The sequence below is a fragment of the Natator depressus genome, chromosome 1 (assembly GCF_965152275.1).
Source record: "Natator depressus isolate rNatDep1 chromosome 1, rNatDep2.hap1, whole genome shotgun sequence".
Taxonomy (NCBI): Eukaryota; Metazoa; Chordata; order Testudines; family Cheloniidae; genus Natator; species Natator depressus.
This window is the reverse complement of record NC_134234.1, coordinates 229446758-229464100: the sequence shown is the minus strand read 5'-3', so window position 1 is coordinate 229464100 and position 17343 is coordinate 229446758. Positions and strand designations below refer to the sequence as shown.

The 17343-nt window shown below is 42.4% G+C and overlaps 1 protein-coding gene across 1 annotated transcript in view; it reads left to right on the top strand.

Annotated features, from left to right (window-relative positions):
• The first annotated feature begins 9530 nt into the window (after nt 1–9530).
• Nucleotides 9531–17343, top strand: part of IRAG2 (inositol 1,4,5-triphosphate receptor associated 2) — a 64802-nt gene continuing 56989 nt past the window's right edge. Inside the window, exons 1-6 of the mRNA XM_074937393.1 lie at nt 9531–9560; nt 13851–14466; nt 14963–15073; nt 16015–16195; nt 16566–16636; nt 16715–16793. Of these exons, the coding sequence (XP_074793494.1) occupies nt 9558–9560; nt 13851–14466; nt 14963–15073; nt 16015–16195; nt 16566–16636; nt 16715–16793 (1061 nt within the window). The 5' untranslated portion in view covers nt 9531–9557. The remainder of the gene's footprint in view (nt 9561–13850; nt 14467–14962; nt 15074–16014; nt 16196–16565; nt 16637–16714; nt 16794–17343) is intronic.

Here is a 17343-nt window from a genome sequence, read left to right as displayed (position 1 = left end):
ATGGATAGGGTTGTTACTGTGCATATTTATTAGGTGACCGGGCCTGCGGCCAAAGCAAAAAGAGTCTTCCTAGCTTGTGATAAATATGTGCTCGTGTGGAGACATGGGTGGGCAATGTGCAGATGGATTTTGTTAAGGTCCCTACCTTTGCTGACTTTTGGGCTTCTTTGGCCGTGGTTGCCCTCTTCAAGGGCTGCCTATGCCAGTACTACGCTTAAGCACAATGCCACTGGTAGGTGGAGAGCAGCCACACTTTTGCTGAAGGGGGACGCAGTTACGTCCTCTGGGGATGAGGCTGTGGCTGTAGAAGAGTCAGACTTCATGACAGATGCTGGGCAAGGTTGGGTAACAGTGGTACAGAGTTGGGGTCCTAGTTGTGTTGTGGGTGCAAGAAATAAGGGGGCAGCTTAGGTTATGTCCTCACACAACCAAGGTGGTAGTGGTGGAACTGCATCAGCAGTCTATGTATCTGTATCTTTTAAAAAAGATAAGTCACCATGCACCCTTAACTGGAAGAAGGGATTCTACTTGCATCTTCTACGAGTTGAAGTTTCTAGTCTTTGTCAACATCTTCTTGTCCATGACAGAACAGGGACACTCCTCTGGATGTTCAAGCCCTGGTCTTAAAGAGGGGCTTTCTGGGTTGCATATCATTTAACAATTACACACACAGAAATGCTAAAGCTAGGCAGTAGCCATTCATTTATGTGGTGTAAAAGTGGCTCGGTACAGTCTTTGCTTCCATTTATACTGCAGAGACAAAATTAAAATTCTGCAATAATCAGTAGAAAATTAAACTCATGTCTACAGTATTTCATCTGTGGATACAGACAGCCAAACTGTGAATATTTTATAAAACAGATGTAGGAGCAATGAAGATTGTTGGTATAGAAAGCTGAGCCTGATTCTCCCCTCACTCATGCTGGTATAATCTGGAGTCCTTGTGTAAAACTGGCATACAAAAGGAGAAAGGGAGACAAGTTGAACGTTTATTATTGTTGTTGTTGCTATATCATCGTCAAAATAAATTACTACTTAGCATTTTTAGTCTCAAAGTACTTAACTAACACTGAGTCTTTAAACTTCACAAAACCGCTTTGATGTAAGGAATATTATAATCCTCACTTTACATATGAGGAAGTGAAGCACAGTGAGACTTAGGGTAAAATTTTCAAAAGTGCCTAAGTGATGTAGGTGCCTACTTACCATTCACTTTCAATGGGTCTTACAATCCTAAATTATTAGGGCTTTTGAAAATTTTATCTCAAGTGACTTGCCTAAGGTCATACAAGAAGTCTGTGGGCAGAACTGGGAACTGACCGCTGGACTCCTAAATCCTAGTTTAGTGCTTTAACCTAAAGACCATCCTTCCTCCCTTTATAGCATCTTTCATGCCACGATGCTTTACATAGTATATATTTATACTGTCCACAGAAATGCAGCCACCTCTACAGTGATATATGGCATGTGTATAACAACACTAAATAATATTTTCGGCTAGGAAACATACAACAATATGCATGCACTCAGGGTGCTTACATACATAATTTAGGCACATACAGGTGTGTGTGTGCAAATATATGCACATATCTTTGAAAAATAAAATATTCTATAATTGGGGTATGGATCATAACACTTTAAAATGATACGTGTCTCTTCTTTTTGTTTTGACAGCCCAGGTTGATGAGTTCCACATCAAATGCTTGACATTAATCCTGCCATTTCTTAGCAGATTCACATCAATGAGTAAGTGGCTTTGGCAAGTAATCAATACTCTGAGTGGTGGAGAGAAGCTCCCTCTGGCAGCAGGACCCCCTCATTAGAAGAAGCATAACATATGCTTATTCTGAAAGATGTTCTAAAGGTCATTGACCTGCCTACCGTGACATTGTAAATAATGAAACCCAAGACTGTGACTGAGCTTGAGTTCTGAGAGACTTGGAGGAACACATCTGTGAGGGATTGTTAACCACAGGGTTCTGAGCCACATAGCCAAATTCAGGGCATATGTCACCTATTGCTGTGACCACTGTCTATCATGCTGACCAGTATTGTCCCATTGTTTCCTTGTGCTCCCCGATCTGTCTGTAAACAGTCTCAGAGGCCATCTTTTTACTCTGTGTTTATACAGTGACTAGCACAATGGGGTCTGGTCCATGACTGAGGCTCCTGGGTGCTAGAGTATACAAATAAATAATAACCTTTACTCTACACCATATTTTCTGTATACAAGCAGTGTTGCCAACTCTTTGGTTTTATCACTAGTCTCATGAAATTTTTAAGTGTTTTTTTTTAAAGCCCCAGCTCCTGTGTCATGGGAGAATTAGGGGAGAATCTCAGCTTTGATTCTTTTAAAATAAGTTCGTTTCTAGCCCTCGTGGCTGGGGAGAAAAGCTTGAAAATTTGCAGAGCGCCCCGTTTCAAAAACTCAGAGTCTAAGAAAAGCACCCAAAAATGTGTTATTTTTAAAAAAAATCTCATGATTTTTGAGTAAAACCATATTTCTGGGGCCCGACTTGTGATTTTTTGACTGTTTGAGGTATCAGTGCCTGATTCCAAGTCCAGTGCTTTAGTTACATGACAATCCTTCCCTTTGTCCAGAGGGTTTCTGAAAGGGGCTGTACTGACCACCCTGGAGGTACAAGTACAGCGTAAGCAGCAGCACTGCAAGCTTCAGAAAAGCCAGTATGCTACTTGGTATTGCTTATGTAAAGGCCCGACATACGAGAGCAGGGAAGTAATAGTCCCTTTGTTTAGGGCGCCAGTGTGATACTCATGTGGAATATTGTGATATGCCTAGGGTACAATAATTCCTTTTAGTAAAGGGAAAGTTTAAGCCAAATATCAGGAAAATCTCTCTGCAAGAAGTAGAATGCTACAAAAAGTTTCAAGAAGTTGCAAGTTGGAAAAGGGCAGCTGACCACCAAATCCTAAGAAATATGTAAGTGCTTTTGTGGTATTCGTTGGCTCAGAATAAACTCTTTAAACAGGAATGATAAAGGATTGCACGTAACATCACAGAACACACACTAGAGAAGAAACGCTTCTGCAATGACAGAAGCACCTAAGCCCCAGGAGTCATTTGACCTTTGCTTCCCTCCCCGTGAACCTGGCAGAAAAGATTTTTGTCTTTGTCAAGAAACTACCTGGATGGATACTGACCACGCTAAATGTTAGTTGTGCAGCCAGCCCCTCTTGGCTGAGTAGTCCATTTGTCACACAATCTCACCCAGGGAGCCAGACAAGAAATGCTGGCAAGTGGCTTGATGCTGACATTGGATTGCAAACAGTGGATTAAACTGGAACTGAGGCAAATGGCACAGACTTCTCAGTTTCACTGAAGGGCTGAGGGATAATGGGACAGCTGGGTCTTGTTACTGTATCTTGAAAAGGCTAACCAAAATTCTTGTCGAACAATATCAATTCAGAGAGGTCCACAAAACATACAGCCATGGGGTACAATTTAGCTTTTCTGCTAAACTCATTTTAGACTCATTTTTGTGAAAAAAGGCAAGAATATAGATGTTGGGTAAAATTTTCAAAAGCGTCTCAGTGACTTAGGAGCCTAAGTACATTTTCAAAAGTGACCCAGGCATTTATGCCCAGATACGGTAGTTGGTAGCTAAATAAATACCTTTGAGGATGTGGGCCTTAGTAGCCTAAGTTCCATTGACTTTCAAAGAGACTTACTCTCTTAAATGCCTAAGTTGCTTTTGAAAATGGAACTTAAGCTCCTAAGTTACTTAGACATTTTTAAAAATTATTAACACTTACTCTTGTCTACAGTAAATGAAGAGCACAGTCTATTTTAAAACATGTATTTGATTTGCATCATGCAGGCTACAGGATTTCTACCAAAACAGAAGCTTTTTAAAAAGCTTTTGTATACCTTCCAAGTGGTAACTGTAGTATTAAAAATTTGCTATTTGAAATAGAAGTGGGGTGCTGTTAAGGTTGGTTCTGTTCTTGAGGTAGAAGCCATATGTCTTGTTTAGTCTGGTGGGAGTCTACCCCTAAGCAATGTACTGGACAACCAGATGTATAGATAAATAAAACTAATTTTAATACCTAGTCGTTTTGTTCCCTGGGTGTTTTCCTTTCTTTTCTTCAGAAGGAAATAAACAAAATAGTTCAACTAATCCTAAAACAGTTCCACTAGTCCTCCCACAGTGCCTGGTAAAATCTTCCAGAATGCCCTGATCCTGGGATCTGAGCTGGTATTTGTGGGAGCGGTAACCAGCAACTGAGATGGTTATCTAAGTGATAGCGTGGCTTCAGGGCAAAACTCAAACCAAATAGGTGTGATGGTGAGCACACTGAACCATTTTGCTTAAACTGTTCCTGTACAAATGGTTTAGCTCTCTAGTATTGACAAGCCTACAGAGACTTTCCCAGTGTACATGAAGTAAATATCCCCCAAAATTCTAATCCGTTTTTAAATCAGTTGGAGCTATGGTATAAATTAGATCCTTGTGCTCCTGTAATCAGTTCCTGGTGTACCTAATGGCTCCAACTGGTTAGCTGAATTCGTTTTAAATCTAGTTAAAGTGTAGACAGCAGGCCTTAATGGAACAATACTGCTTCTAACAAAGGACACGACCCAAAACCTACTGAAGCCTTTGCAATGGAAACAATAGAAAGACTCTTAACTTCAGAGGATTTGGGATCAGGCCCTGTTGCAGGAGGGTGGGCAGGGATGAGCTGGTTGGTAAAAATAGTGCTCTTTGATTGCTGCACTGACTGTCACTGTCTGAACTGCCCCTTGGTGAATAAGCAAGACACAGTGTTGCACTGTAGAGGAATTTCAGTAAAATATTTCCAAAGCTGTGATAGGTGAGGGAAGGTGTGCCGGACATCCCGTGGGACAGCAATGTTATTAAAGCACTCAGGGATTCCTTCTTTCTACCATGTTTCCTTGTAGCACAGCCTTTCTACTCAGGCTTTTTGATCCACGTTCCAGGATTTGCCCATTACAAATATGAGAAATTGGCTAAGCATGAAAGTACCATTTCCCATCAGTCCTCTGCCCCTCCCCTCTGACCTTGGATCCTCCAGGGGGACATGCAGGTACAGGCCCTTTCCCTGGCCAGTAGGGGTAGCAGGCAGAAATTCCATAAGGAAAAACTCTGACCTAGGAAGCAAGATCACTCTAGGGAAACAGTGGCCACATGAAAACTGGAAGCAGCAGGGAAGCAGAAGGGTGGGAAGACTGCTGGGGAACAGTGTGCAGAGCAGGCTGCAGTGGAAGCTGGAGAACCATGTGTGATAAGGTTGTGACTGGTGGATATTGTAACTGGGTCAGGTCTGTGAAGAACCTGTAGAGAAGCAGCAGAGACCAAGCAGGGAGCCCCTGCACAGGGGCCCCAGTGAGACACTCCACTACTGACCTTGGCTTCAACACCTACTGGCTGCTATTCGACTCTAGCAGAGACTGGACCGAAGAGGCATCCAGGTAGTAGGCCAGAGGAACCCTAAAACTCTAGTGGATTGCTTACCACCCCTCCCCAGGCCCAAATAAGAACTGCTGTTATAATACCTGAAATTGCAACTGGTTAAGCCACTGTACCTTCCCCTTTCTGCCAGCCCTAGTAAAATACCCCGTCATGTACTTACATGTGTGAGTCATTATTGGAACCCACCTGGCCTCGTGCCTATAAGGCCTAACATCAGAAGGGCTGTCCGTGCTTGCCTCCGAGTTGCAGTACACTTGACGCACTATTCGTACCTTTGAGGATTGGTGTACTGTAGCACTGAGCAGCTGTAACAATGACACTGGTCACACCCCAATTGGTGAATTTGGCTGGAAAGGTTAGGGTGCAGATGCCAGAGGACTACTTGGTGGGTTGAAATAAGCCATTCTGATAACAAAAGCATTCTCCTGAGCACTGTTCCCTCTAAGCTGTGCACGTGTGCGTGCGCACACAGATCCTAAACCCCGCACACACGGCGAAACACCGTGCACACAAAAATTTGCACAGAAACAAAACAATTTGCACAGAAGAAATTTTTTGCACACGCGGCCTGTCAAAAATTAGATGGAACATTGCTCCTGCGTCCTGAGAGGGGAAATAGAGAGGGAAGTGCTGTCAGAGGTCTAACTTCATACCTTAAGCCTATCCTGGGGGTGGCCAAGGCTTGGACCGCTGGATCAACCATTTTGAATGAGCTGTTGGAATAAATGGCTGGGATGAGGCAGCCAAGATGGATTTTCTTTGCTTGCTGTTGCAAGGCAGGGCAGAGGAAGTTTTTGAAGGACTGACTCATGGTACCCATCCAAGGGCAATATGTACGGTTACCACCTTTGAAATACAAAAGAACCCAGCAATCACCCCCGACACAAGCCCACTGCAACCGCCAACCTCATGGCAACGCTATAACACCCCCCCTTCAACAGCCACTTATAGTACCTAGAGAGATAACACATAGAGATAAGATTGATAATATCATGTCTCCTTGCTCCCACATGACTCAAACCCTCTCTCGTACACAGGCGTGGTGCACTTGCATGTTGGTGGGCAGACAGTTCCTGTAGTTTAAACAGTTTTGATCTGTTACCGCTAAAACTGCAGAAGTGGGAACACTGCAGCATCTTTAGCTGGATGCAGAAACTTATAACATTAGCTATCCCAGTTTATTGTGATAATAATCTTTAGACCATGTAAAAAAAACTTGTCAGACTAAATTATTTTTCTGGCAACTGGCAAATACATTAAAAAACCAGCCAGGCCATTCAAATACCGGCCAGGTGGTAACCCTAGTGATATGCCTCTTTCAAGCATACCCTCCAGTCTCTAGAGTGAACCACAGACCCTGAGTCAAACTGAGCAGCCTTCAACAACCAGAGACAATAAAAAGAGGAATCTGTCAGTGATTTTGGGTGTGCCCTCAAATGCCTGGCCACTAAGGATATGTCTAGACTGCAATAAAAAACCTGCAGCACTGAGTCTCAGAGCTGAGATCAAATTACTTGGGCTCACAGGGCTTGGACTATGGGCCTAAAAGTAGTAATGTAGACATTTGGGTTCGCAGAGGAGCCCAGGCGTTGAGACCCACTGCTTCATGGGATCTCAGACCTCTGTCTCAAGCCTGAGCCTGAACGTCTACAGGGCTACTTTATAGACCATAGACCCCATGAGCCTGAATCAGCTGTGTAGACAGACCATAAGACATGCCTGGATTATGAAGAGTGAATGAGGGTAGAACTGGGTCAGGCATTTTCCTTCAGAATGAGTTTCCAATGGAAGATGCAGTTTCTACAAAATCAAAATTTTACACAGGAAAATTTCAATATTGCCAAAGAATTTTGATTTTCCATCAGGAAAACTGAAATGAAATATTCATTTTGGGTTAGTTCAACCCAAATCAGAATATTTAGTTGTGTTAAACTGACCTGAAAGTTTTTGTTTTGAATCATTTCTATAAAATATTAAACTGCATTTTCCTACCAGCACACACTGCTGTGGGCTGGGTTCCCTGGAGGAGTCCATCTCTTATAATATAATATGGATTTCCCTCTGACTGAGCTGCGTGAGCCATCATCAGAGTCACATGACTTTAGGGGGCGGGGGTCACTGGTGATGTACTCCAGCCAGGGAGCCTGACCCAATGGAGTCAGGTTTCCAAAGTCCAATTTCAGGAGGCAGGTTTAATATTGAACAGGCTTGAAATGAATGGTCTCAAATTAATACAATAAACTAATATGAAACATTTTACTTTTGGAAATGTGAAAAACATGTCATTTTGATCAAAAATGTCGATGCTTCCAAATCTAAACGCTTCAAAATTTCATTCTGCAAAAATTTCTAGTTTTTAATCCCAATTTGGAAATGTCAGAATGTTGGAATTTCCAGCAGGATGGAAATTCTGGATTTTGGTTAGCTCTGAATGTGGGTTTACTGGCCAGGGATCAATTTGTGAACCTTCATAAGTAAAAACCTAAAGGGCTGGAAGAGGCAATCAGAATTGTTGTAGTACTAGAACTAACCATAGAGGGTCTGTGTAGAGACTAAAGAGAAACCTGGGGCTGGCCCATGCCAACTGACTCGGTCTCAGAGGGCTCAGGCTGTGGGGCTGTTTCACTGATGCATAGACTTCCAGGCTCGGGCTGGTTGCCTGAGCTCTGGGGACCTCCCATCCTGCAGGGCCCTTGAGTCTGAGCCCCAAACAGAGCCCAGAAGCCTACACAGCAATGAAACAGGCCCACAACCTGAGCCCCATGAGCCGGAATCAACTAGCACAGGCCAGCTGTGAGTGTCTAGTTGTTGTGTAGACATACCCAGAGGTTCTGCCTCCTCCCCCTACTGGTGATGGCCCCTGCCCCGGGCCAGAGGAGCCCAGCACCCCGGCAGGCAGTAGAGGGCAAAGTGGAGCCACTGGGTGATGGATGAGGAGAGGCCAGCCTCGAAAGGTGGCAGCTCCCAGGGTGGCTGGAGGGCTCACGACCATTCCCGCTCTCAGCTGCCACACTATCCCCCACGATCCAGGGCTGTCAGGCCCCCTGGAGTATTGGCCACACAGCCCCCCGCCTCCAAGGACCAGGACTTGGCAGTGTTTCTCTGTTTCCATCTGGACAACTCCATGTGAATAGTGGGCTGCAGTGCCTATTGCAACTGCACAGGGCGTCAGGGAAGAAAAGGTTAGGAACCCCTGCGACAAAGCACTCCCTTTCAGCTTAGTCATAGTGCAAACACCTGAAAGGCTGTAACGTTCATGTTAGGTTATGCTTGTGCATTTAGTGCTCACAAAAGGTGCTGGCTTAACAACCCCTGCTGACTGAAACTTTCTGCCCACAGAACAGCCATGTAGAAAGCAGCAGAGCAAACTTCCCCCGTGCTGCCTCACCAATGTGCCTCAACTCTTGCCTCAGAGGGACCATCTCAAAATGCAAGAGGATTTCTCAAGCAGTCTCTAGGCTTATTCAAACTGCCAACAAGAGTCACCTGGTTGAAAGGTGAAAACTATGGGGTGAGTTGTGCAGATCTCAAATTATATGCTCTGCCCAAGTTCCTTACAGCTGTAGGAACCAGAATGACTCCTAGGTGGAACCAGAAATGTCCCATTATCAGAGGATCACAAGCTACAGTGGGTTATTTTGTTCTTTTCATCATTGTTTCAAAACTAAGGGCTGCCTAAGGCAGTAAAATGCTGTAGGAAAGAGTGAGAAGGTCAAATGGATTCATTTAGCAGGGGAATGAAGCACCTGGAAGTAAAGCAAGGGCCACAAGAGTGGGAAATTGACACACGGTACAAACTTAATCAAACTTATTAACTACTGAGAGTGAACTGCAGACAGTAGCAGGTGTGTCTTTGAAACTGATTTCTATCTAATAAGTTTGCTGTATTAGCCATTAAAATGTATTGCTAGAAAACAGCCATAATCATGGCACTTAGCCTTTATTCATGGGATAGTTAAAATGGATTCTGTTGCCCTGCTCAGGTTTTAAAAGAAGCAGAGTAGAATTTTTCTTTCCCTTTGTCTGTAAGTAGGAGCGATTCAAAAGGGTTTCTATGGGGACTGGTATGAAATTAGACTTAAACAGGACATTGTCAAGATTAGGATGGTCAGATCCCTTTACTTCTGGTTTTATTTTATCTGCTTGCAAATTCAGTATTAATGGGTGATTTAGATATAACTAATGTTTTTAATCTTGTCTCCTTATAAAAGAGTGTATTGCTAATATTTGACAACATAGGGCAATCATGCCTGGTATGAAGATGGAAAGATTTGTTTGTAGCTTCTAAAGACTTCTTGTTAAAACAATAGGAAAATGCCAGGATCCTGTTTCTTGAGTAAACATCTTGAAATCAAGTATAGATTCAAGAGCTGTATTTGTATTACTTTTCATCAAAACCATGGTAGCTTTAGATTCCTTTTGAAATATTCTGCTAAAAGGTTGCATATCAGCTAGTGTAAAAGATACTAATTATATTAATCAGCCTTAAAAAAATAACTTTGGGGGGGGCGGTTGTTTCAAACTGGTTTAGTGAAGGGGGAAAACATGCCCCCCAAGATGTTTTAAGTGATGTCTTGACTGTCATGGCTATGTAGCACTCTGAAACATTTTGGGCTTAAAATGTGGTGTTGCTTTTAAGGCTAAAGGATTGTTTATATGTATGCAGTAAATGCTGAACCATTTAATGGTAGTGGAAAACAATGCTTCAGTAGCTTATTATTTCCCCACTAAAATATCGGCTACTCTAGCAAAAATGGAATAGTTTGTCTTCTGAATGTGTCACTTGTTGGTAATAAGATCTATTTCAATATGCTCTAAAGCAGCTTTTGGGTATCACTAAATAGAAGTGGGTAAAGCTAGCTAGTGGCAGTCCTATACAAGACCTACAGTAACTCCTCGCTTAATGTTGTAGTTATGTTCCTGAAAAATGCGACTTCAAGTAAATCCAATTTCCCTATAAGAATTAATGTAACGGGGGTTAAGTTCCAGGGATATTTTTTTCACCAGACAAAAGACGTGTGTGTGTGTGTGTGTACACACACAAAGTTTTAAACAAACAATTTAATACTGTACACAGTGATGATTGTGAAGCTTGGTTGAGGTGGTGAAGTCAGAGGGTGGGATGTTTCCTAGGGAATGCCTTACTGCTAAATGATGAACTAGCACTCAGCTGAGCCCTCAAGGGTTAACACATTGTTGTTAATGAGTTATAGCGCCTCACACTCTACAAGGCAGCACAAATGGAGGGAGCGGAGACAGCATGGCAGACGCAGACACACACACACTCTGTGTGTGTGTGAGAGAGAAAGATGTGCATTGCCCCTTTAATTATGCTGACCCCACTCTAAGTACATTACCTTTTTAAGTAGATCCGCAAGTTGAGAGCAGCTGCTGCCAGCAAGCTACTTCCATCCTGAGCCCTGTTGTGTTGTGCCCCTCTTCTCCCCCTCCCCCCCCCCCCCCGGTTATGGAGATGGGGTAAGCAGGGGGACACCCTGACATTAGCCCACCTCTTCCACCCTCCCTTGCACAGCAAGCAGAAGGCTCCTGGGAGCAGCTCCAAGGCAGAGGGAAGGAGCAGCACATGGCAGTGGGGGGGAGAGACAGCTGAACTGCGGCAACTGGTAGCCTGCTGGGCAGCTGCCACACAGGGAACTTAGGGGAGCGGGTAGCTGATGCGGGCTTCCAGTCCACCCTGGTTCCAAGCCCCCAGCAGCTAGCTGCAATGGGCTGCTCTTCCTGCAAGCAGTGGATAAAGCAGGCGGTTGCCAAACAAGGTTAGAAGGGAGCATTGCACAACTTTAAATGTGCATGTTCCCTAATTGATCAGCATGGTGACAATGTTAACTAGGATGACTTTAAGTGAGGAGTTACTGTACATTTAATAGGATTCCTGCCTCTTATCTTTGGATAAAGTCACTCAACATTATACAGCTGTTGTAACTCTTAAGACAACACTATATTTTTGAGTATTTAAAATGGCTAACAAGTAAAGAATGACTTTTAAGGGGAGTTGACACCTAACCTGTTCAGGCTCCCTTGAAAATCTTGCCTTTTGAGATGGTCCCTCTGAGGCAAGGGTTGAACAGATCTGCTGTTCTGTGGGCAGACGGCTTCAGTCTGCAGGGTTGTTAAGCCAGTACCTTTAAGCCTAAATGCTTTAGGTCAGAGGTGCTGGAGCTAGTGGTGCTGGCTTGAAGTGATTTCTACCTTATCCAGGGTTTACAGTTTGGTTCAGTGGGTCTCAGCACCCCCCTATACAAATTGTTCCTGCACCTCTCTCTTAGATGCTGGAAAACTTCACCCTAAACATAACCTTTTATGATAGGTTTACCCTAAACTTTTCAAACAGCTTCAATATTATAACACCCTGGGTTGATTTATGAAACAGTGGATATGCTCATTGACTTTAAACTTGTCTAAATTGCTATCGCTTATACTACGGATCTTTAATTCTTGGAGGCAAATGGAATTTTGCAATCAATAAGAGAGACCTGCTGGTGGTGTGCAAGGATGGCTTCTGAGAAGACATTGGAAGAAAGTCAGGGTATGTGTAGGCTTCAAGCTGAAGATCTGATTCCCAGCTCAAGCAGACCTATGAGCACTAGCTTGGATTGAGTTAGCATGCTAAAATAAATTGTAGCCTTGGTGGTTTGGATTGCTGCTCCGAGTATACACCTTGTATCATCTCATGGGTTCTTGTTTGTTACAGCTGGCCCCACCTGTCACCATGGCTACGTTCTATTTTGTTAGCATGCTAGCTTGATCAGAGCTAGCACAGGTATGTCTCCCCAAGCTGGAATTTAAACCTCCATCTTGAAGTGCAGACCTACAGCCAGAGCAGAAATAGTAACTGCTCAAAGAAGGGCCCGTTAGGCTGTCTATGCTAGTCTTTGTTAACACAAGTTTCCTGCTGTTGGCACCATAGTTTCATTGATGCCCTGTATTCTAACAAACAGGGCTCCCACCACTGGTGGTATTGGTCATCTAACCTGGCTCAGATCTAAATAGTTTAAAGATTAAAAACACGGTTGTTGGCTGATGCCTTGTCCACATTCTTATGTCTACTGGTGCTACCACTGGGGAGTTGCTGGGGGGGGATGGGGAGAGATGCTAGGGTAGACAAGACCATAGTGGCATAGGTGAGTTTTCCTATAAATAGAAGCTGGGAGCATTAGGACTGCTTAGTCTGGAAAAGAGAGGATAGCAATAAATAGACTAGTGAATGATCTAAAGAAGTCCAATCTGATGCTCCAATTGGAGCCACCTTTTTAGCCCCTGCAAAGTCCAGTGTCCCCTTATTTGGTTAGACTAGACATGAAAAGGATAAGTCTTAACTTTCACTTTCTCAAAAAAGGTGTAGGGGTGTGTGTGTGTGTGTGTAAACAACCTATTTCTCTTGACAATAACACTAAACACAAATCACTATAAAGATCTACAAACTGATCACTAGAATTAAAAAATAAGTAGCTGCGCTTGTTTCTTTTATGCAGCAGAAGACTAGGAGGAAAGGATTTCCGGTTTCCCGCAAACATAACTTTTATGTTAAATGAGTTCCTTTAAATGTGGAGTCCTTTCAAAGAAGCCTCTTTCCAACACCTTCAGAATCTTGAAGCTAGCTCAGTGCACAGTAATATAGCAATTGTTGTGGTGTCTGTGAGCGGGCATGGCCCACTAAAATGCTAATCCTGGGCCCCTCTTTCATTTCATGTAGTACATGAGCAAGGTGGCTTTGAACAGTGGGAAACTTAAAACTAAGTGTTTTGTGAAAACACCCCATTTAAAACTCATGGAACTTGCTGTTGCAGGCTGATATTAAAAGCTTGCTATAAATACTAGTTCAAGAAGTCATAAGACTAGTACAGCTGCAGTTGTTTTGCCTGCAATTGTTGGACATGCTACTGGATGAAAGCAGAAGTTGATAATGTCTAGAGAGTATAAAAGGTAGTCTATGTAAATTCCTGGATAACTGTTCTTCCTTTTAGTCCCTTGGCTTTGTGCTTATATGGAAAGGGCAAATGTGCCCTAATATGTAAATAAAACAACTCTAATAAAAAAAAAATCTTTAATGAGACTTCAATTTGTGGAAAGAAAAACCTAGAAAAATATTGGTTTATTTTTAAAACCATACACTTAGTCAAACTTCTTTAAATCTTGATATTAAAAAGGGGGATGAATTTCTTTTCCTTCTCTCCCCCTGCCCCCGTAACCATCTTGAGTTCTTTAATTATTTTCAAATTAGATGAATTAAGACTTACAAGAAAACACTCAAATGTTATCCCAGAGTTTCAGACCACCACTATCTGCTGTTTTGTGTAGACTGCCTATTAGATACAGACTGCTGCAAAGAATGTTTAAAACAATATTTCTGATTTTTGTGTTCATTTTCTCTCTTAGATACTTTTCAAACAGAAATCAATGATGTCTTCTGAAAATGTAACTAACAAACGTCATCATAATCCAGTGGACAGCATTTGCCGAAAGATCAAGACCATCCAGATGATGGACCAAGTCTCTAATCCTGCTTTACAGATCCCAAAGTTTCAGTCTAGGAACTTTGACAGCCCACAGACTAATATCAAGAAAAACTTAGAGGAGATATTGAAGAAAAGGACCTTTAAAAGTCATGAGACTAGTGGGCCATATTTCCTAAGCCCCGGTAGTGACAAAATTTTCTCTCCATGTCTGCAGGCCTCAGGCCACAGACGATGCATGTCTGATTTCCACACTGGCAATGCAACCTATTCAATTGGTAAAAATAAAGAGAAGATGAGAAAGCCCTGGCTACCAATGGGCCAAATTGAGAGTTCTCCACCCCTTCTCAAAAGTGGAGAGGCTAACATCCGTATGGGTCAACTATCTGCAGCTTCCAATGTCGAATGTAAAGACTTGACTCGTGAGGATAACTACCTTACATCAAGTCCAAACTTGCCTTTCTTAACGACGGTCCAAAAGGCAGAATGTTTTGCCTTCCAATCTCCAGTGGTGAAGAGACTATCTTTGAGTGAAAGAGGTAAACAATTCCAATAAACACTTAAAGTATCCAGCTTTCTTTTCACCAACCCCAAACATTAGGTTGCCTAATGATGGCTGTCTCAAATGGTTGAACTTAATTCTTTAAAAAGACCTGAAACACCGCACTGAGGGGGCATTTGGTCTAAGTAAGCGTACTGATCCTTTTTTTTTTTTCTTTTTATAAAGACCTAGTCTAGAATCTTCTACTTCCATACACTCTGTCCATGTGTATAAAGTCTACAGCATAGCCATATTTAGTTCCCACGCATTATAATTTGCAGTCTTGGGAAAACCCTGTTGACTTCAGTGGGTCTCTGCGCAAATGCAGGGATCTGCCTCATGTTAGCTGCATGATCAAAGGCTTGCTGTTCAGGTTACAACACCCCTGGGAATGTCATGTAAATTATGCTGTCGTTAAAAACAAAAATGTAGTTGGAAGTAGGTCACAGTAACTATGAGAATTAGATGGCGTATAACGTATTTATCTCCCATAGGATGGAGACTATCATGGGCGAATAATGCTGACAACACCTATGATGTAAGCTTGATCTGCGAAGAAGACTTGTTGACCACTATCTTCTGTGCATGTGACACAGAACGCAGAGGTGTCTTAACTTTTCCCCCCTCACTTACTCTGTTTTTTGCTCTGTTAATTTCAAGCATTACATCTTACTAGAATCTCTTCTTAAGAAAATGTGTGTGATATATGTATATAGAGAGAGGATGGTCTCCTGGCTAAATCAAAGGGCTGGTCATTTGGGGTTCTGGTACTGTCCTGGCCTTCCCACAAACACCTAGGATAGCACATTTAGTCATCTAGTCAGTCTCTCTCTCTGTGTTTTCCATCTGTAAAACAAGGGCAATTGTCTACCTGAGGCAAAAAATGTTTGCAAAACACTTTTGAGATCCTCTGAAAGGTGTCCTGGAAATGCAAATTCTAATGGTGTCAGTGAAGTAATAGGATTCTTTTCTTAGAACTCTCCCCTTGCCGCCTTGTCATTGTACTTAGAGCTACTTATACTTTTTTTTGTACAATGTTTGTGGGAAAATCTTCATGTTGGTTGAAGTTTGATGGATTTATTGTAGTAGTAGTGGTGGGGGTGGGGGGGGGAGGTGTAACTTGCCATTTTCCTGCTAGCTCTTGATATAATTGCCTAACAGAATAAAAGACTAACTTTCATCAGGTGCTTTCCTTTTTTAAGGAGGCAGCGTTGGTGTTAGTGGGTTAAAATCCCAACTCATTATTGTCTAGAGAATTATTGCTGTGGGATCAGGGTTTCACCTCAGAATTTTTTTTTTGGGGGGGGGGGTGGTTAAAGCTCTGAACTCTTAATCCTAAATTTTCTCCTGGCTTCTACCTCTCCAGGTCACACTAGAATTTTTCTAGTCAATAGCTGGTCTAGAGCACCACAAATCACTTAGACATGCTACAGCACAGATTCAGGCATGCTATGAATTCATTCCAATCACATTGTTACAATTTATTGCCTATATAAAATAGTCTTGACTTTTGAAATCTGGTACAAACACTGATTATATTTTTAAGGAAAAGTAGCCGTTTCCAAGATAGTTGATTATCTGAGACATACAACTAGCCGGGGTTCAGAAGACAGTGGTCTTGAAGAGCTGTGCAACATGCTTGATCCTGATAAAAGGGACATCTCAATGGACCTGGAAACATACCATGCTATCATGAAAGAGTGGATTGAAGACTGTAAAAGAAAATGGTAAGTCTATCTTTTTGTCTTCTAATCTCACTTCTAATCTATCTCTTCTATAAAAACAAGACAGTAAGAATAACTTGTCTGGTTTGCAGTGTTAATATGATGGGTATATGTTAGCATCCGGGAATCATACAACTGATAATGACCACAGGGTGGCTTTTCACCGTGCAACTTCCTACATAGTTTATTTTTAAAAAAAAAGTCTTTAAGAAATTAAAGGTCATGCTATATTTTAAGGAGTAAGAATATATTATCAGGGGTGTGTACAGTATGGGACTTAAATGAATTTTAATAGAATGAGTGTTAACTACAGGCTGTGTAGGTAGGCTAGAGTGAATCTATTTTGAGTAACCTCATGGTTTACTTGCTTCAGGGAAGATACCACTAAGGAGACGACAAATACAGAAGATTCTGTGTTTAAATTGCACGAGAGCATTCTAACAGGTGTGGAATATTTCATTCTTATGCCAGAATACTCAACTTTTTTTTTTCTTAAACTAAAACTGGAAAAATGTCTTTCAGCAAAAAAGACTCCTGCTAGGATAAACATTACATCAGGAAGTTTAGAGGCCTTGGGTGGAGATGTGTCCAAAGGAGACCTGTAAGTTTTAGTCATGCAATGCTTTTCTTAAACCTAATACAGGTGTTTTCTCTAATCTGAAAAAAATGGATGATGGGATCAAAGTGCATTCCTTTGCACTGTTGCTGGCAGTTGTTCTTAAACTTATTTGATCAGGCCCCCTTCTTTATGTCTGTAGTAGTTTATGCCTGCCCCGCTGGCTGCCCAGCCAGCAGCCACCACTCTCCAGCCACCCCGCTCTGCAAGGAGAGTGGTGGCTGCTGGCTGGGTGCCCAGCTCTGAAGGCAGAGCTGCTGCCAGCAGCCACGCGGAAATAAGGGTGGCAATACCATACCATGCTACCATTACTTCTCAGCTGCTGCTGGCAGCAGTGCTGCCTTCAGAGCATAAGAGCATAAGAGCATAAGAATAAAACCAGCGTTAAAGTTCTATACAAAACTTGGCTTAACTTATCAACTGATGGTCATGTGCCTGCTTGTAATTTATGCTGATTCCTCTTATACCATTTGCTATACTGAAATTTTGCTAATTCAGCTTTGGTTTGCTAGTGTTCACTGATGAGAACTAATGG